This window comes from Aplidium turbinatum, chromosome 4, assembly GCF_918807975.1.
Source record: "Aplidium turbinatum chromosome 4, kaAplTurb1.1, whole genome shotgun sequence".
Taxonomy (NCBI): Eukaryota; Metazoa; Chordata; class Ascidiacea; order Aplousobranchia; family Polyclinidae; genus Aplidium; species Aplidium turbinatum.
This window is the reverse complement of record NC_137475.1, coordinates 45,692,598-45,713,055: the sequence shown is the minus strand read 5'-3', so window position 1 is coordinate 45,713,055 and position 20,458 is coordinate 45,692,598. Positions and strand designations below refer to the sequence as shown.

The following is a 20,458-nucleotide window of genomic DNA, read 5'->3' as shown; positions in this document are numbered from 1 at the left end:
TTACTTGTTCAGATTGTTCACTACAGAGTATAGCATGCTCAAACAATTAAACTGCTTATGTCATGGGATGGACATAGGCAGTTTAATTTCTTGTCTAAGTCATTCGATTTTTAACTTAGGCAAAATGACTTAGGCAGTTTTTTAATTAGCCTGTCGAAGCTTCGACTTCAATATCAACAAGACATCTAAATCAACAAAAAAATATAAGAAACAGCTGTTGAAGATCAGGATCCAAAATCAAAGTAGGCTAGATGCTTGTTCCGGCGGGTCAATTGCCTTCTGGATTAGAATTGAAATTGTGATGAAAAATTGTTGACATTGAATTTGCGTTGTTTCTGTGTTCTGCGTGATGTGGCTTGCCTGGCTGCCAAGAGATTTCACAACTGATGGTCGCTTTTTGCTGCGTGCCGGGAGCCATTGTTTCTGGACACAATTTTACCCTTGTGTTGGGTTCAGTATATAGTAAAGCAAGCTAAATGAATGTGTGATTTTGGATTTAAGTTAAATCGTTAAGAATTAACCCTCTGTCTACCGTGGGGTCCAATGGACCCCAAAACAAATTTCGCTCTGCGATTTCTCATGACATATAGCAGATGCGATATTGATATACCTTGACTTTTCACAGCTTTGCTTGATCTTCAGGACAATATAATAATTATTGATCTCAAAAAAAATTTGGTAGCATAGAAAAAAATAATAGCATCTTGTACCGTGGGGTCCAACGGACCCCAAGCCTGCTGCATTCGAAGTAATCTTGTATCACAACAGCACTAAAAGAGTAGTCGACACTATTGACAGCATTTTTAGGAAGTACAGTTCCAAAATAATGACGAGAAGATGGCCGATAGCTCTATTTTACAATATAATCGATGTCACTGCTGTCAATGCTTTTATGATATGGCATCAATTGCAAGCCGAAAATAGCAGCACAACATTGAAGCATGCATGTATGAAAGAGAAGAAACTTTTAGATCCAACTAGGAAAAAAGCTTGCTGGATTATCACCTTCGACTTCAATATCAACAAGACATCTAAATCCGCAACAAAATAAAAGAAACAGCTGTTGAAGATCAGGCGCCAAAATCAAAGAAGGCTAGATGCTATTTTTCGGAAAGACACAAAGCCAAAAATGCAGAAAATTCTGTACTAAGTTACTTGCAAACTCAACGTTTGCCAAGAACATTTGCAATTCATTTGCAATGAATGCGATAATACATAAACTCACAATATTTCTTGTGACCTAATATGAAGGCCTTATTATGCGTTTTTTAGCCAAATCCAAAAGCCAAATCTCTCAATAGTTTGACCATTGCTCAAGAATAGACAAATTCCGTATCAGCTTGGTTTGTGCATGGGCTACTGTATTACTTGTTTGTTAAATTTCGAGTATTTTGGGTTTTTCTACAGTGCTTATAAGTTATGATTTTTGAAGTCTGTTACGTCCTTTCCTGTTGAGCTTTAATTGCATCATCAAGAATAGACAAATTCCGTATCAGCTTGGTTTGTGCAATGTGCATGGGCTACTGTATTACTTGTTTGTTAAATTTCGAGTATTTTGGGTTTTTCTACAGTGCTTATAAGTTATGATTTTTGAAGTCTGTTACGTCCTTTCCTGTTGAGCTTTAATTGCATCATCGAAGCTGATTTATTTTGTCCAAAACAAGTACTTGGAAATTTGGGGTCCAATGGACCCCAACGGTAAAACTTGTATATTTTTTTTTCGGTAGACAGAGGGTAAAGTATGTAAAAAATTTCAGCTTTTATCCCAACTCACTGAATCAAGTCATACGCAATAAATAAAAATACCAGAAACGATTGCAAGCATGGTTAAGGCAGGAAAAGGATGGATTGTAGGAACGCATTGAGCTCCTACTCTCGTAACCAAAAAATAAAAGCTGGAAATTGGACAACTTAAATAAAGAACAATAAAGTATCTAAATAACGAAATAAAAGAACTCACAAAATTGACACAATTTAAAGAAAAAGAACTAAAGGACTAACTTAAAGACTAACAAATTTAAACTTCAATCAAGGAAGACTTCAGAAGGGGTGGTCAGCACTTTCCTGCAACGAAAGGACTTTAATAAACTTTGATTGTGCTGTAAACTGGAACTCTACTGTAGCCTAATTGTGTATAATAATTTGTTTAAAATACTGTATTGTTTGTCAAGAGGCTTGCGTCACCAAAAGGCTTGCGTCACCGTAACTCAGCGAGCGGTAAGTCCCTAATTAATGTTAGTTACGCTGTCCATTACGTTACGTGTGTCGCTATTACTGTGTGTAGGCTATAGTATACAGTAGTGTAATTTCTTGAATTGATGGAAGGTGACGGTGGCCATCCGGTGTCTCGTGCGTTTCCCGTTGGCAGCGGGACAGGGGGCGCTGCGTCTGGGGGTGGTGCGGCGGAACACTCGGGCGTTGGGCAGGTGTATCCTCAGGGGGTTCATGGCAGCCTTACCCATGCTGATTTTAGTGCAGAAGCTGTGCTCAGGGACGTCAGACATAAAAAAAGAGAGGTGCTGCACGGGGTTGGAGAATTAAGCAGAGGTCTTCCCATGGTACAGGATGAAGCGTCGCTAGAGCGGGCCTTGGTTGATATGGCGGAGTTAGAGGGCAACTTTGGAGAACTGTTAGAACTTGCGAATAAACTAAAGGATAGCACTATTATATATGAAGCTACAGAACAGGTCAGGTCAGAGATTAAGGAATTGAGACTGACTATAAAACAGAAGCAAATCTCCAGGGTAGATACAAAATTAGGTACAATAAAAGGAAAATCAACCACCAGTGCCTCGAGTAGTCGCTCGCGCCGTTCAAAAGAAAAAGAGATTAAATCCGGTTCGAAATGGAGAAGTTGCGGTGAGAAAAACAGATGCGGGTGAACAAAGCCAAAGCCAAAGCAGAGGAAGCCGAAGCCAGAGCCGAAAGTGAAATGCAGATCAAGGCAGTCGAACTGAGAGCAAGGCAAAGCAAGCTTGAGTTGTTTTCACAATGTGGATCGGACCAAGGGTCAGAGCGCGGGCAACGACGGCCTTCGGCCAGTAGTCTCGGAGTCACCGACTACATCCCTAAAGCGATAGAAAAGGTCCTGAGGTAGGACGCTGACATTGTCAATCCGCCTGGGATATGCCATGACACTCATGGGGCCGCTAGCATAGATGCCCAACCTAAACAGAGCAAGGCTAAACAGGAGAATTTAATGGAACCGCCACATAGAGAAACCCCTAAGAAAGCTCTTTCCAGGGAAAGCCCTCACAAACAAGTATAAAACGTGGACTAAAGATAATTTTTTGACAAAACCGCCCGGGGGAAGTCATGGGGCCGCTGAAAGAAAGCCTCATTATGATCAACGTGATTTTTATAGAGAGAGGGTTGCGAAGCCGTCACAAACATGTACCTTATCTGTAAGGAAAAATCTTAAAAGTGAGAGATGTACTTTACCACTAGTTAAAGATGATGGCCCTGAAACTCGACTTATGTTATGACACCCCCGCCAGGGCTTAATGCAAACAGAGGTGCTGAGGATCAACAAAACTGGTTCTATAAATATCATAATTGTCGCAATTTTTATGACAGGGCCGCATTGATCAACTATGACGGCAACAACATGCCATTTATGTTTTTTAAAAACCGTATCAAATCACTAATGGAGAGTTGCCCATTTGAGGGAAATCGGCTGACTTTGCTACAGGCAGCCTGCGTACGTAGCGCCGCGCAAACCATTTCAAACTTAGCATCGGATACTTCTGCTTGGAGCAAAAAGAAAGGATCGATATGTCGCTGGATCGCTTGTCGCAGTGCTTTGGCGTTAGAGGCGGATTTCTCGCGGAGCCGGAGATTCGGCGGATACGGCATGGCAATAAATTATCTGGGATGTCATCATCCTCAATAAAGGAATTCAAAGACGAGCTGGCTCAGTGTACCCTCTTTGCTAGGGCGTATAACCAGCGTCATCAGCTAGAAGGACGTTTTGTACTAGACTTGGCAGGTCGATTACCTGGATATGCGAAGAAAGACTTTTTGTATTATCTGAAAGAGCAATATGGTAGCACCGAGGAACCAAGCATCCATAGCTTAATGGATTTCGTAAATTGCGAAGAGACGTGTCGCTCTACGGACTTCGCCATACGCTTAATGGAGGAAGTCGTTGCTAGAAAAGATACAAAACGGTCGGCAAGTGATAATCACATTATGCGTATTCGTCAAACCTCAGCACAGCCTGTCAGAAATGTCACCCAAGGTAGCAGTCGCGGGTCTGGCTCTAGTTTTGAGAGCCGAGAAGAAACGTTTGGTAGCTGCTCTTTTGAGGGTACGAGGAAGGACATACTTTGTATCTATTGTGAGAGTAGGAATAAGCAAGAGCGTCACAGACCTACAATTGTCCTGAGTTCCTAAACTTGACGCCGTCGCAACGCCGGGATGTCATCGCCACGACTGGTCGTTATCTAAACTGCCTACGTCTAGGACACGAAGCAAAAAACTGCACCCAATCATGTAATTGTAGGCGCTGCGGCGAACATTTCCGATTTAAGCACTATTATCTACTGCACGACGCCTATGTGAATCCTCAAGGAACATCGGGCAATGGCAATGGTCTTAGAACGGCACCTGCCGTCACTAATCGTATTATAAGCATCGCTCATAAAAGGGCAGTGTTTAATTGTGTCACGGCTGCGCGGGTCATAAGCCCATCTAATGGAGAGACCACTCTGGTTTACTGTCAACACGACCCAGGCTCTCAGCTCACATTTGTTTCAAGCCGATTGGTTAAAAAATTGTTTCTAAAAGCCGCGGATAACGTCTCTTTCCGCATGGACACTCTAGCAGGCAAACAAGAATTACACTCTGATCTGGTTAAATTTAATATCCAATTCTTAGTTACTGACGAACTGTATGGTGATGTGGAAGCAGTGGTAAATGCACCTTGGAGTGACCATGTCGAAACATTGCCGCAGCATCAAGACTTAAATAGGTTTTCATATTTCGATAATGTTGAATTGATTTCGTTACCTAACAAAATGTCGGTCAATATTCTAATCGGAAATGACCATACTTACTTGATGCGAGTATTAGAAGAATGTGTTGGCATGACTCGGGAAGAGCCTCATGCTATTTTAACCCCACTGGGCTGACTGGCTAGTGGAGGTCGAGGTTCTATGATCTCTGGTGATTCTAAAGTACGTCGTGTTGCCATTAATGGTAACGTCGCTGAGGAGTCACTTAGTCTTGACAGTTTTGATGCGCAGGAGATTGATATCAGTCGTTTAAAACATGCAATAAAGGATTTAACCCTAACAGATGAAACGATAGAACTGTCCCGCAATGATGTCACAGCACAAAAATTTATTGAGATGCAAATGAAAGTTAAAGATGGGAGATTTCAAATGCCCGTACCGTTAAAAATCGACTTTGAATTACCGGATAACCATTCTTTGGCTCTTGACCGTGTTCTGAGCTTGCGACGAAAGGCTTTAAAGCAATCTGATGTTCGAATATTCTTAGTAGAAACGATGACTGAAATGCAGTCCAGTGAGTACATTGAGCCGGTAAAAGACAATTCATCGGCATGTGTGTGGTACTTACCATATTTTGTGACATCCCAAGCAAAAAAGCGAGTGGTATGTGACGGAAAATCTGAGTTTAAGGGTAGGTGTGTTAATGATGTGATTTTGTCGGGCCCAGACATATTAAACCTTTTAACACAAGTTCTGGCTCGCTTTAGATTGGGAAAGTTTGGCCTAATGGCAGACCTAACCAAGTGCTTCTTCCAGATTCAATTACCAATGGAACAACGCAACTTGTTCCGTTTGCTATGGTTTGAGAATAATGATATCGAAAAGGGTAAAGTAATTCCGTTTAGATTTTGTGTACACCTTTGGGGAATTAAAAGCAGTCCATACGTCGCCTGCTTAGCCATTCAAAAAATGATTGAACAAAACCCCACTGGAGCCAGCGACCTGACCCTGAGTACCATTCGAAAAAATATGTATATGGACGATCTGATATTCTCTGGAAATAGCCTTGATGAGGTCAGTGAGATTGCAAAAGAAGCCATTGACTTGTTCGATAGCCAAGACTTTAGATTGGTGAAATGGAGTGCCAACAAAGGGGCGTTGGATGTTTTGTCGAACTTCAAAAAGGAGATGCTGGCTTCTTCCTTTCGCGATGTCGACCTCGAAAAAGACGACACAGACTTACCAGTAGCAAAACCTCTAGGTTGTGTGTGGCAAACCGAGTCAGGTTCATTCTTCATTAAGTGTTCTCTCCGACCTTTAGAGAAGTACACACGTCGCTCAATGTTAAGCCAACTTGGCCAAAATTTCGATCGACTAGGGTTCGGCGAGCCATTCTTCCTAAAAGCTAGGTTAATTCTGCAGCGTTTAGCTATTGAAGGTCTTGATTGGGACACCGAAGTGCCACCAAACTACATAAAAGAATGTAAGTCGTGGCTTCATTCTTTAGATTTGCTGAAAGAATTTTCTATACCTAGATGGTATTTCGTAAACACCGAGCCGTGTTGCGCAGATGATGATATCGTATATCAGTTACATGGATTCAGTGATGCCTCCAATCACTCCTTTGCTTCCGTGGTGTATATACGTAGGCTGTGTAACGGAGTCCCTTGTGTATCCTTCGTCTTTGGCAAAAGTAGGGTTGTCCTCAAGCATCTAAGTGCATGGCCGATTGCCAGAAAAGAGCTTGTATAGCCGCGCTTAATACTACGGAGCTGTTAAACCAGGCAGCTAATGCACTACACTTGCCTGATCTTAAAAACATTTCTGGTGTGACTCGAATACTGTCCTTCAGTGGATCAGAAACCCTGATTTACGATTATGCAAGTTTGATACTCGTAGGTTAAATCGTATTTTACTCTTGTCAGAGGTGAGCGAATGGCATTACTGTCCAACACATCTCAACTCGGCAGACGTTGGAACCAGACCGAACGCCATCACCAAATCAGGTTCCAGAGAGATGTGGTTGAGCGGTCCATCTTTTCTCATGCAGGAAGGCGAGGTCCCAACGGTGAATGGAGCAGATGCTGCTATTCGTAGAATGAAACTGTCGCCGCAGATGACGGTAAGAGAAAATGCAACTGGCTCCATTAGCAAGATGATCGAAACTGCACCTACTTTGTACGTGTTGAAAAAGAGAGCCGCCTATCTTGTAGCTTTCACGGAGTTCATTGTATCCAAATGCAAGAAACATGGGTATGTAAAACCAAAGTTAAATGCATCTTATCTAGAGGACGCTTTAAATAGGATTGTTTCCTACGTACAGAAAGTAGTGTATAGAGATTTGTTAAGTTGTGACGGTCTGCCAGAGTCGATCGATGTGGTAACAAAACGTCTTCCTTCGAGCGAAGCTGGTGCTGATAAACAATGCCTGAAGGAGTTGCGCTCTCTAAAAAAGTATCGTCCTTGTGTGGACACACGGGGGAGACTTCATATTGAAGGTCGTTTGAGTAAGTCTCCCGAAATAATTGTCGATGCGAAGCATCCTCTTATTTTGCCTTCGAGGCACGCATTGACACGGCTAGTTGTCCTTGACGCTCATTGTGATAGCTATCACTGTGGTGCGCAACAGACACTGTTATCTACTCGTCAACGTTGGTAATTCCTCGGTGAAACATTATTTGCATGACTGCGCTCCATGTGCCTTAGCGAAAGCAGAGCCTATCAGGCAGCTTATGTCGGATCTACCATTACCACGAACCACGGCCTATAACAAGCCCTTCTACAACAGTGGCGTAGATTATTTTGGTCCAATGACGTTTGTGGAAGGAAGAAGCCAAAAGAAAACATGGGAAATGGGGATTGTTATTTACCTGTCTTGCGAGTAGAGCAATCCATGTGGAACTTGTGACATCACTATCTTACAGTGAATTTGTTTTAGCATTTACCAGATTTATAGACTTGCGTGGATCTATACGTAACATGTACTCAGATAACGGGACCACATTTCAAGCGGCAGCTAAAAGACTATCAGAAACTTTGGAGTTTTCTGAAATTCAAACTTCTTTGCGAAAAAAGGGAATTAACTGGGAGTTCATTCCTCCATATGCCCCGGCCCAGGGAGGGGCCTGGGAAGCAATGGTCAAGCAATTCAAAATTGCCTTTTTCCACGTTATTGGGAACTCATCACGGAAACCCAACTTTGTTGAACTTCTTACATTTACGGGTAGTGCCACAAGAATAGACAACGAAGAATCTTTTGTCCCTGTCTGTGATGACTCTAAGGATTCTACTGTTATCACCCCAGCCGCACTCCTTAACTCATTCTTGAGCCCATTTTCATCAGTAGGAAATCCTCATGACCGAGATGAGTTACGGAGAGACTATAGGTATAACCTGGCTCTATCTCACAGTTTTTGGGAGAAATGGATCTCTTTCTATTTACCTTCCCTGCAAGGTAGAAAAAAGTGGGCCAGTTTTGCGAAAAAGCTACAGCCTGGCCAATTAGTGGTGGTTGGTTCCCCAGAAGATATAACTAAGAGAGGGAGGTACCGTCTGGGGAGAGTCCATGAGATCATCGCCCAAATTAGGAAAGGAAAACCGATTGTCAGGCTCGTCCGGGTGGCAGTCTCAGTGGTGGATGAGGCATCGGGTGAGGTCAAAGTGGATCTGGTCCTAAGAGATATATCGAGCGTTGCTCCTGTGGGGAATGCTTGACTGCGTTCTGGACCCGGCCCCGCCCTGGTCTGTTGTTAGCGGGTGTCGTGGAGACATTTGTACCACCCTTGCCTTTCATTTAAATTTGTAGTGTATTGTAGATATATACCGCGCAAATCTGTTTTTAACCTGCGTTTTTCTATGTGTCAACCGCAGGGCCCCAATATACGTAACTCAACAACATGTCCTAGTAACGTATGCTCTACAGCGATCTCAGTGATCGGCCTCATTATAAGTAGCTAGTTAGTACTGTGAAATGCATTTGATTTGTTTGCTATTGTGTGTTTCATGAAAACTAATCGTGAAGGTACTAATACTAATCGTGTAAGTATTCGCCAGCGATCTCAGTGATTTGCGTCATCATAAGTAGGCTATCTAGTTAGTTACTGTGTAGTGTGTTTAATTTGGCTACTGTGTGTCTCATGATACTAACGTATATATTAATTAATCGTGCAAGTATTCGCTAGGCATTTGTGGCCAAGGTGTTCGAGTGCCTTGCACTGTTATACAAGAATAGTCACCATTTTTTGTGTAGCTTTGATGTACGTAATTTCTGTGTATTGCATGTCGGGCATCGACCCTTCTACTTCAACTTTATTTTTTAATTATGTGCCATAATTAGGGGCCGCAATGTTCCGGCGGGTCAATTGCCTTCTGGATTAGAATTGAAATTGTGATGAAAATTTGTTGACATTGAATTTGCGTTGTTTCTGTGTTCTGCGTGATGTGGCTTGCCTGGCTGCCAAGAGATTTCACAACTGATGGTCACTTTTTGCTGCGTGCCGGGAGCCATTGTTTCTGGACACAATTTTACTTTGGAGGACTGGCGAGTTTTAACGCCATTGTCTGGAGTTTTAACGCCATTGTTTATTTTAACTGGTAATCTACATCCTGACACACCTGTTCATGAATTTAACAAGTCCGATATGTATCGCTGCAACTATAAATACGTGGTGGCCGTCGCTGAACAGTTTTGGCAGAGATGGATCCAAATGTATCTGCCATGGCTACAAATTCGTCATCGATGCAAGAAGTGAAAGAGAATGTGAAAAAAGGCGACCTTGTGCTACTGTTCAACCACGACACCGAAGGCCGTCGAGATTATCCTAAGGCCATCATAGAGGAAGTGTTTCCCGACAAGCGTGGACGAGTGCGAAACGTCAAAGTGCGGCTGGCGGATGGACGCGTCTTTCAGCGCGATGTAAGGAAAATTGTGCTGTTGGAAGGAATGTAACCTCTGATGTAAAATCGCTATGATTTGTCGAGGGATCGTTTCGACGTAGCGTTGTGTTCTTTTAAATATTTCATAATTTTGTAAATTTGTTCGTTGCATTGGTAAACCCACCTCACAAATTTAGAGGGCAGTGTGTGAAATATTCGTACAACGTACTTCTTTATTTATCAGTGACCGAATACCAGATTTTAGGCTCTAGCGTGCAAGCATTATATCGTGGTCGAAACGAAATTAGAATTGGCAGTGAGCTATGGATTTTAGAACAAATAATAATAATTTAGCTTAATCTTTTTGGATTGATGAGTTTATTATGGTATGTGTATCTAATTAATGTGTTGTTCTATTTGAATAAGGTCTCATAAGGTAGAAATGTTTTTATCGACGAACTAGTCTATGGGGCGCCGTTTGGAAAAACACAATTTAGCAATTTTGCAACACCAATTTAGCAATTTTGCAACACATTTAGCTATATTGCAGCAATTTACCTAAATTGTAAAAATACAATTTAGTTATATTGCAGCAACTTAGCTAAATTGCAAAAATGCAATTTAGCTATATTGCAACAATTTAGCTATATTGCAACAATTTAACTAAATTGCAAAAATACAATTTAGCTATATTGCAACAATTTAACTAAATTGCAAAAATACAATTTAGTTAAATTGCAACAATTTAACTAAATAGCAAAAATACGATTTAGCTATATTGCAACAATTTAACTAAATTGCAAAAATACAATTTAGTTATATTGCAGCAATTTAGCTAAATTACAACAATTTAACTAAATTGCAAAAATACAATTTAGTTAAATTGCAAAAATACCATTTAGCTATATTGCAACAGTTGCAAAGGACTGTTTAGTTATATTACAACAATTTAATTAAATTGCAAAATTGCGTTAAATTGTTGTTATAATATGCTAATGAGGACAGCCGCGTTTCCATCTGTCATTTAAAGAATTGCCAAAGTCGAATGGGACGGTTTTTGCTGTTTAGGCTAGGCCTATTCTGTTTTGCATCTGGTACGGTGCCTGTAGATAAGGAACGCGTCGTTTTTTACAGTTTGATATGTTTTAGAGCCCTAGATCAGTTGCGGCAGTTTTGGGATGTGGATTAACAATTTCTTTGGAGAACCAGGCTTAACTCAGTAGGCCTAACTGTCTGACTATTAACCGTCGAATGTCTTTCAGGCTAAAATTGACTGCTTGGACGAGGCTTACCGGTGCAGAAATAAGTTGTGTGGCAAGTGTGTCTGGCTATTACAGTTTAGTGTGCTGCATATTGGTTAGCAAGATACCAGTAGTACCGGCAGGTTGCCATTTTGTATCGGTAGGTACAAGTAAGGTGACCCTACCGGTAACTCGGTTAGATCTAGGACCTAGTTTGGTCTAATCATTCAGTTATTTGATAACTGTACCAAATATCCCTTCATCTAACGTTTTAGGCCTATTCATTGTAGCCTATTTGAAAAAGGCCCAATATTCTAATTAAGCAGTTAAGGGAGGTAAAAAAGGAACTTCAACTTTGATTGGTTGTGGCTTGAATTATTATTTACTTATTGCTTCTTATTTTTATATTATATATATATATGTCATAAGGCTCCTTTTTTACCATTATAGATGTACATGCCCTGAGAGATTTTCAAATATTTGGAGATAGACCTACCAATTAATTGTAGGCTATGTGTATATACGTAACGTTCCATTTGATGATATTGATATGTAATGTTTCTACCAGCAGCGAGGGAAGCAAAGGGTTAGCTTACCCCCTAACCTTTGACAAAGGAGAGAAAGGGGACAGAAAGTGTGCTAATAGCATAAGGTAGGCTACTAAGATAAAAAAAATTCAAAACAGCTTCCCTTATGCTATTAGCACACTTTCTGTCCCCTTTCTCTCCTTTGTCAAAGGTCAGGGGGAAAGCTAACCCTCTGCAATTTAGTTAAATTGTTGCAATATAGCTAAATTGTTGCAATATAGCTAAATTGCATTTTTGCAATTTAGCTAAATTGCTGCAATATACCTAAACTGTATTTTTTCAATTTAGCTAAATTGCTGCAATATAGCTAAATTGTTGCAATATTGCTAAATTGTATTTTTGCAATTTAGCTAAGTTGCTGCAATATAACTAAATTGTAATTTTGAAATTTAGTTATATTGTTGCAATATAGCTAAATGTGTTGCAAAATTGCTAAATTGGTGTTGCAAAATTGATAAATTGTGTTTTTCCAAACGGCGCCCCATACTAGTCTGTAGTTAACTATCTGGAATTGACTTATTTGAATGTAAATAGTCTCACCCTGGATATTGAAAATACATATGAAAATATGCTGAATCAGACTGGACTTTGAGCATTCGATTGAAAACCTCCTTAGGAGTGAGAGCCTTAACAAAAAATAGAATCAATAATTAACAAAGAGCAATTTGTGCTTATGCACCACAAAGCGGAAGATCCGATGCAGAAAAATAAATATTGTATGAAGAAATGGCCCACGAATGGAGCGAAAGAAGTGATTAGGAAGTCGTATTGGGTCTTGGGAACTTTAACGGCCACGTTGGCAAACAAATCGATGGGTTTGACGGTGTTCATGAGGGTTTGACGTGGGAGAAAGGAATCGTGATGTTAGGCGACTACTTGAGTTTTGTGACGAAAAATCCCTGTGTGTTGCAAATACCTGGTTTAAGAAAGAGGAAGGAAGAAAAGTGACTTTCAGTGCAGATGGAAATGAAACTGAAATTGACTTTGGGTTGGTATGCAGGAAAAACAAAAAACTGATTAAAGATGTGAAAGCGATACCATGCAAACTTCAGCATAGATTGGTGGTTATCGACTTGGACAAGAAAGGTCTGAAGAAAACTGTAAATAAAAAAGGGTGATCAAAAGAAAAGTTTGGAAGTTAGAAGATGCCGACACCATGGAAAGGTTTAAAAAGAGAGTTGAAAGTCTTGTTCACAACGATGTGACTGATCTATGGGGATCCTTCAAGAATGGAGTTCTGCAAGCTTGTGATGAAGTTTGTGAGAAAACAACAGGCAGGATGGACCGAGGAGATACGTGGTGAAATGAAGAGGTGAGGGGAAGTGATTGGTGAGAAAAAAGTCGCATACAAGGATTGGTACACAATTAGATCAGAAGAAGCTAAGCTCAAGTACAAGAAATTGAAAAATCGGGCAAAGAAAATAGTTGATAAGGTTGAAAGAGGAATATCATAACAAGGGAAAAAGTTGAACATGTACTTCGTGGACATGGAAAAGGCATTTGATTAATTTCTAAGAAGAGTAATGGAATGGGAGATAAGAAAAAAGAAATACCAGAGGCACTCGTGCAAGCAGTAACGAGTCTTTATGGCGGAGCAAGGACTAGAGTTCGCATTGGATTTGTCTCCTCAGACGAGTTTTCGGTAAAGGTTGGTGTACACCAGGATTCTGTCCTTTCTCCTCTAGTCTTTGCTATTGTGATTGATGTGATTACCGAATGTGTAAGGGAAGATTTATTGATAGAGATACTTTAAGCCGATAATTTGGTTTTGAGTGACACAATGGAAGGTCTGAGAAAGAAACGTGAGATGTGGAAGGAGTCACTTCAATGTAAGCAGCCGTGGCCGAGTGGTTAGCGCGTTGGGCTCGCAGTCGAGAGCCTGCATGTTCGACTCCAGCCACCCGCACTTGCTGTTGTTTCTCTGGGCAAGAAACTTAACGATAATTGCCCCTACCTAGTGATCGATTTCGAGTAATGGGTAGTACCAAATTTAAGTCATAAGTAAAGTAGACAACCGGAAAACAGACATTGCAGTCGGCTGCAGCGTGGGTCAGGTGTATGTCGGAAGGCGTACACCGATGCATAGCGCTCAAGTCCGCTTTCCCGCAATGCAGGATAAAGATAAACAAACAAAAAAACAAAAAACAAACAAAAATATATGCCTGTCAACATCAAAAAGAGAAAATTTGTAATAAGTGGAACGAAAGGGAAAGCTACAATAAGCAAAATCGACCTTTATGGCGTATTTGGAAGAAGAATGATGTCAAATTCTAATACAATCGGCTGCCGAAAAACATGGCAAATTCTTTATGTGTACGAAATGCAGAACGTGGGTACATGGAATACGTGCAAACATGATGAGGGTGACATGCAGCTCCGCAAATTTTTTTGAATGTAAAAAATGTTGTTATGCGGTAAAATTTCCGTAGAAAATGAGAGGAAGAATTTACACTATTTACGTGAGATATGCACTGCAGTGTTGTACAGAAGTGAGACATGGTGTTTACGGGAAAACACATTGGCGATTTTAAGAAGAACTGGGAGGCGCTGGTATGGGCAATGTGTGGTGTGAAGCTGATGGACAAAATAAATTCGGATGAACTTATAATCTTGCTTCGGTTGAATAAGAATGTTGGTAAGATGGCGAATTGAGTGAGGTGGTATGGACATGTTCTTAGAAGAGATGAAGATGATGTTTTGAGAAGAGCGCTGGAGTTGCAAGTGGAGGGTCGTAGAAAACAAGAAAGACTCAAGAAAACGTGGAAAAGGCAAGTTGAGGAGGAAAGCAGCAAAGCGGACTTGACAAGAGAGGACACGTTAGACAGATCGATGTGAAGGCCGAGTATGAAGGCGATTGCTGCACTTGGAGATGGGTCCAGCCAGCCTCAGTAACTGGGACATCACCGGATTAATACTGATCTACTACTACTACGATCTTGTCTAAAACAATTTACTAAATACAATTTTTTTTTCAACATTTTCTATTGATGTGCGCTCTGAATCGTTTCACACTGTGCCCATGTTGTGTTTTGTCCTTGGTGTGCGTTGGAGTATTTCGATGTGCTCTTCTCGCACATACGATATTGATAAGAAAGCTATTACTTTTAGCCACGAATATTTCTCACGTTTAATTATTAAAATAATATATTGTGTTAGCGCTGATCATATACTTTATCTCTAACGACAACTATTTTTTTGACTCAAATGTTATGTAGGCCACTGTAGAATCAAACCAAAACAACAATAACAAACATATTGATATGTTAAAAGTTATAAGGAACTATAGATATTTATTTTTGATAAAAGAAAAATCAAAATAAAGCAGCCTTTTTGCAAAAAAACCTTCTAAATGTGATTAAGCTATCAATAACTTTAAAGGCTGTGGTTGAGATATACCACAGTTGAGATATAACCTAAGTCAAATTTAGCGTCACAGGAGTTACACAATATCTCAAAAACTAAAACTGATGTAAAAAAAATGGAAAACATTGCCAACCCTAACCCAAAATAAATCCAACATTTTAGACACAGAATTTTTAGTTTACAGGTGTAATTAATTGGGGCATAGGTAAGTGGCTCAAGCTTTAAATAGCAAAAAATTTTCCTATTATTTAAGTTTGTTATAGTTTTGCATTGAGGTGTGCCATGGCCGGTGCTGGTGCGAGGTTTCATCAAGTTTCTCCAATAAGTTTTCTCAAAAGCTATCAGCACTAACAAGAGTAGAGTAGTCAGCTCCTTTTCTCGACTTCTTGAAGGTGACTTTTCTCGACTTTTCTCCTTTTCTTGAAGGTGACTTTCTCCTTTTCTCGACTTCGTGAAGGTGACTCGAACAGTCACCTTCACGCGGTCCCCCCTGTAAGTAGCATTATAAAAATGCGAAACAAAGATTGTCAAAACCGAACCTCGACCCGGAGCGCTCAGCACAAGACCCCACGAGAACCGCTCTTTTCAGAGCGCGGCAGTCCCACTGTCGACAAGTACCGTCGTACCACCATCTTACAGTTGAACGCTGAGAGCATCACATCCAGCAAGATTGATGTGATCGAGCAGCTCGCTCATAAGAACCGAGCTTTTGTCATCCTCCTCCAGGAGACCCACTGCACTTCTGCAGACAAGCTAGTAATTCCACACTATTCACTAGCTGGGTATACCCAAAGCAGGAAACATGGCCTCGCCACGTTCGTCCATGAGAGCTTGAACTGGACGCTTGCAAACGCCTTCGTCAATGAAGAAATAGAATGGGTTTGTGTGAGCATTGAAAATTACAACATCATCAATGAATACAAGCCACCATCCTCACGCCTGAACCCATCATCTATACCCGCATTCCCCTCACCCAGTATCTATGCTGGTGACTTTTACTGCCAGCACACCGACTGGGGTTACAAGTACATCAACAGCGACGGAGAATGCCTGGCTACTTGGGCTGCGAACAACAACCTCGCCCTCCTTTACAACCCAAAAGATCCAGCCAACTTCTGGTCCGGACGCTGGGGAACAGGCACAAACCCTGACTTGGCCTTTGCAAGCATGGACACAGACAGCTCTCTTCCTGACAGACGTGTGCTATAGAAGTTCCCACGTTCTCAATACCGACCTTCACTCATCACTGCCCCTAAGCTTGTCTCTCCCATCCCAAGTGCCCTAGTGAAGCGATGGAACTTTAGAAAGGCCAATTGGAATCGCTACAGCCTCATAACCAAACAAAACGTGGCGGAACTACCATCACCTTCTACCGCCAATGTGGATGAGGCTTACCAAGACTTTTGCCGTGCTATAAAATCCGCAGCTAAACAAGCTATCCCTCGCGGCCGCCGAAAGAACTACACGCCGTGCTGGGATTCTGAGTCCAAAACTTTATACCGCTCTTATGTTCGTGTCTCACCAGATGCTGCCTCTATCTCAGCCGCAACAAGACTGCTCGATCGGCTTAACTCACGGAGGCTAGAGCGATGGAAAAACACCGTCAACTCTATCGACTTTACACACTATAGCCGGATAGCATGGAGTACTGTCAACAACCTTACATGCCGTTTAGCACGCCCTCCCCGCCAATGCCCCGTTACTGCCAATAAGATCGCATCAGAACTAGTGAAAAATGGGACCTAAAAAATAGGCGACCGCAAGTTCTCCAAACTTGTAAAGAGGGAAACGTCTGATCTCTTGAAAATCCTAACACCAGACAAGGAAAGCATTTTTGGTGAATTTACATCGGATGAGTTCTCCATCGCCCTACAATCAACCAAAACCCGTAAGGCACCTGGTCCCGATAACATCTGCCTCGAACTTTTACTCCATGCCGGCACCGCCATGAAGTCTTGGCTGCGCAAATTCCTGTCTTCCTGCTTACGCCAACTCAAGATCCCCAATATTTGGAGACGAGCCAAAGTAGTCGCAATCCCTAAGCCTCATATGCCACAAGAGGATCCGAAAAGCTATCGACCTATATCTCTTCTCTGCATCCCTTTTTAAATTTTCAAACGTCTAATCTACACTCGAGTCGAACCAATTATAGACCCACTCCTACCCCGGGAGCAAGCTGGTTTTAGACATGGAAGATCTACTGTAGACCAAGTCACTCTCATGACTCAAGACATCGAAGACTGCTTTGAGACAAAGAAGAAGGCTGGTGCTGTGTTTCTTGACCTCACAGCCGCATACGACACCGTATGGCATCAAGGCCTCACCTGTAAACTCCTTCGCCTGCTCCCGGACAGGCACATGGTCCGCATGATTATGAAGCTCGTTTACAACAGAATCTTTTCTCTCACCACCGGAAGAGGTAAACCAAGCAGGCTACGACGTCTTAAGAATGGCGTCCCTCAGGGATCTGTCCTGGCCTCCCTTCTATCATCTACACCCACGACTTACCAAACAAGGTATTTGCAAAGTACGCATATGTCGATAATTTGGCCATTATACACCTGTCGAATCAATGGGAAACATTAGAAGGGACTCTAAACCAGGACATGTCGACACTTTCGGCATACCTCCAGAGATGGAGACTGGAGCTCAGTGAAACCAAAACAGTGACGACAGCCTTCCACTTAAACAACCGGGAAGCGAAGCGTGAGCTCAAGGTCAACGCCAATGGAAAAACCCTGCCTTTCTGCCCAAACCCTAAATATCTAGGGGTAGTCCTGGACAGGTCGCTCACTTACCGTCAACATTTGGAGTCACTACGCAAAAAGATCTCAACACGCACAGCTTTAGTAAGGCGTCTTGCCGGCTCAGGCTGGGGAGCCGGAGTTGACACTCTGCGCATTGCCAACATTGCGCTAGTTCATGCTCCAGCAAAATACTGTGCACCTGTCTGGAGCCGCAGTGCCCACTGCCATCAAATCGACACTGCCATAAATGACGCCTTGCGTATCGTGACAGGATGCCTGCGACCTACACCATCGGACAATCTCCCTGTCCTTGCAGGCATCCAACCAGCTGAGCTTCGTCGCGAAGAAGCCATCCTGTCTCTTTCTCGTCGCGCTACAAACCCCAACCACTTGCTCCACTCAAGTCTCTACGAGTCTGCGAGCATGCAACCTCGGCGATTAAAATCGAGACACCCATTTGTATGTGCCGCACAACTCCTGATGAAAACCGCTGAAGACCAATCCATCAGTGCGGCTACCTGGGCGGACCACCAATGGAGCTCGGAGTGGAAGAAGAACTCCTCAAGACTCCAAAGCTTTATTTCCAAGATCAGCCCCCACCCAACCGGAATGCATTTGCCAAGGAAGGCCTGGGTGCGGCTCAACCACCTGCGTACTGGCGTTGGACTATTCCGCTACAACATGCACAAATGGGGATGGCTCCATCCGCGATCTGTGAGTGTGGCAATGAGGAACAAACTGCAGACCACACCATCTGTAACTGCACCATCTACCATGCGCCAAATGGTGTGCGTGGTCTGCGTGAACTGGATGATAAATCAATTAAATGGCTGCTCGACACCTGCCCAAACATCTAGACCGCGTCGCCGCCACTGCCCAAGGGTGGTAAAAGGCAGAGCCCCTCGACCCTTGAAGTGGCGAAGAAGGTTCAAACGAAGAAGAAGAAGCAACTATACCCACTCAATTTATCATTATTAAAGGTGAACAGTGGGTTTGAACAACCAACTTCCTGCGAGAATTTAACCAGCATCGCATGTGTGGAAAGCAAATGCTCCACCTGCTGAGTGACGACAACTTTATTGCTGCAGTGACCTTTGTTTTACATGATTTCATTCTGGCTAAGCATATAACATCTGCTCTGAGCATCTGAAAAAATAATGAATTATAATGCTGTAGATCTTATCTAATTACAAAATTTTGCTTGCAGTAAATGCTTTCCTTGAAAGACGAAGAGTGACAGGCAGGAGAAAAACTGAATATGGCTTCGGTAGACGTTTACTTTTGCAAGGGTTTGAAGATGACGTACAACCACAATGCATTAACATCTTACCTTGTTCCAATGTTGCAAGAACGTCTTCTTCACAAAAATTACGACATATCCTGATTTCCCAAAAACCCAACTTGTGGGCAGCTTCCACAAGATGGACGCAGTCAGCATCAGACCCATGGCGGGACTTCTTAATGTTGTCAAACTCCTGCAGATTCACAGAGTGATGTTGATGACAAGTTCATTTGCAACATAATTAACAACACAATTCCGCTACACAACCGATGAACGTTGTTAAGTAGATTAAACACAGTATTTAAGCAGAAACAATCTCACATCTTTCAATATGTCATTAAACTTATGAAATGAGTACAGTGGGCAAGCATAGAAAGCATTGCTAGGCACAATGAGCATGGTTGTGTCTACAAGTATTCGTTGATGCTTAGCAAAAACAAATCGAGATTTATATTGATGTCACCTTGTTTTTATTCAATTGAATGATATTTCTTTGTTGGTCAAGAAGATCTAAAACATACTACGATTGTAGAAAGCATATTGCTGTTTAACTTACAAACCTGTTTAAACCAACTCCCATCCTATCGTCGGTAGGCTACACCTAGATAATTTTTAATACCGGGTACTGTAAAGCTAAAACTATAGGCCTACCATGCGAAGAACGTTTAGGTTATCGAAAGTTCAAAAGCACAAAAAACAATTAATTATTCGAAATTTGTAACGAGATGGATTAGAAATTAAGCAAATGATTAGGAAGTGAGTTTAGTTTTTCAGATAAAAACAAAATTAACTTACGGCTTGACAGAAAATGATGAAGAAACCACGTTTTTTATTTTTCATGTTATAAGTGAAATCTTTGCATAATTGTAGCAAGTCATTCGCATTAATTTCTTCTTCTGATGACTCTTGCTGGATTAAGTCACTGTCGCTATAGACAAGCAAATGGACAAAATTAATGATAGCTTATATTGTGAAAATGGTTGAAAAACTATTTTAGCAGAAAGTGTAGATATGAACACATCCCAACTCAACTTTCTACGAAAAATAGTCACCGTTACCACGTTTTTGTATACACGTTATAGCATACAATAGTTAGCTATAGTAAATGCTACAGAATAAAACGATAATATATTTATGTAATAATAATGTCGTGTATTCGAGCACGGCGATGTGTTCCTCGAGCGTTTCTACTGATTTAATTATTGCCTTGTTTTATCACAATTATGCGCCTTGTGCGCTGGTTCAGTTCGTTGTTTCAGTTCTGTTGCTGTAGCGTGGTGCCAGAAAGCTAATGGTGTATTCTACTTTTGTTATAGATGCAGTTGTGCTTATTATTTTAATAATACCTAACTCAGGTAATGGTAAAAGTGTTAAGTTTAGTTCAAGAAAATAAATAAATCACTCGGTT

The 20,458-nt window shown here is 41.6% G+C and overlaps 3 protein-coding genes across 3 annotated transcripts in view; 1 reads left to right on the top strand and 2 right to left on the bottom strand.

Moving 5' to 3' along the window:
• Positions 1-20,458, bottom strand: part of LOC145769256 (uncharacterized) — a 195,889-nt gene that overhangs the window by 22,046 nt on the left and 153,385 nt on the right. The gene's annotated exons all lie outside the window — the stretch shown is intronic.
• LOC145769255 (uncharacterized) overlaps positions 1-20,458 on the top strand; it is a 196,861-nt gene that overhangs the window by 56,202 nt on the left and 120,201 nt on the right. The gene's annotated exons all lie outside the window — the stretch shown is intronic.
• Positions 1-20,458, bottom strand: part of LOC145768277 (uncharacterized) — a 63,324-nt gene that overhangs the window by 4,883 nt on the left and 37,983 nt on the right. Inside the window, exons 8-9 of the mRNA XM_082579756.1 lie at positions 19,846-19,978; positions 19,099-19,243 (exon numbers count right to left, since the gene is read on the bottom strand). Of these exons, the coding sequence (XP_082435882.1) occupies positions 19,099-19,243; positions 19,846-19,978 (278 nt within the window). The remainder of the gene's footprint in view (positions 1-19,098; positions 19,244-19,845; positions 19,979-20,458) is intronic.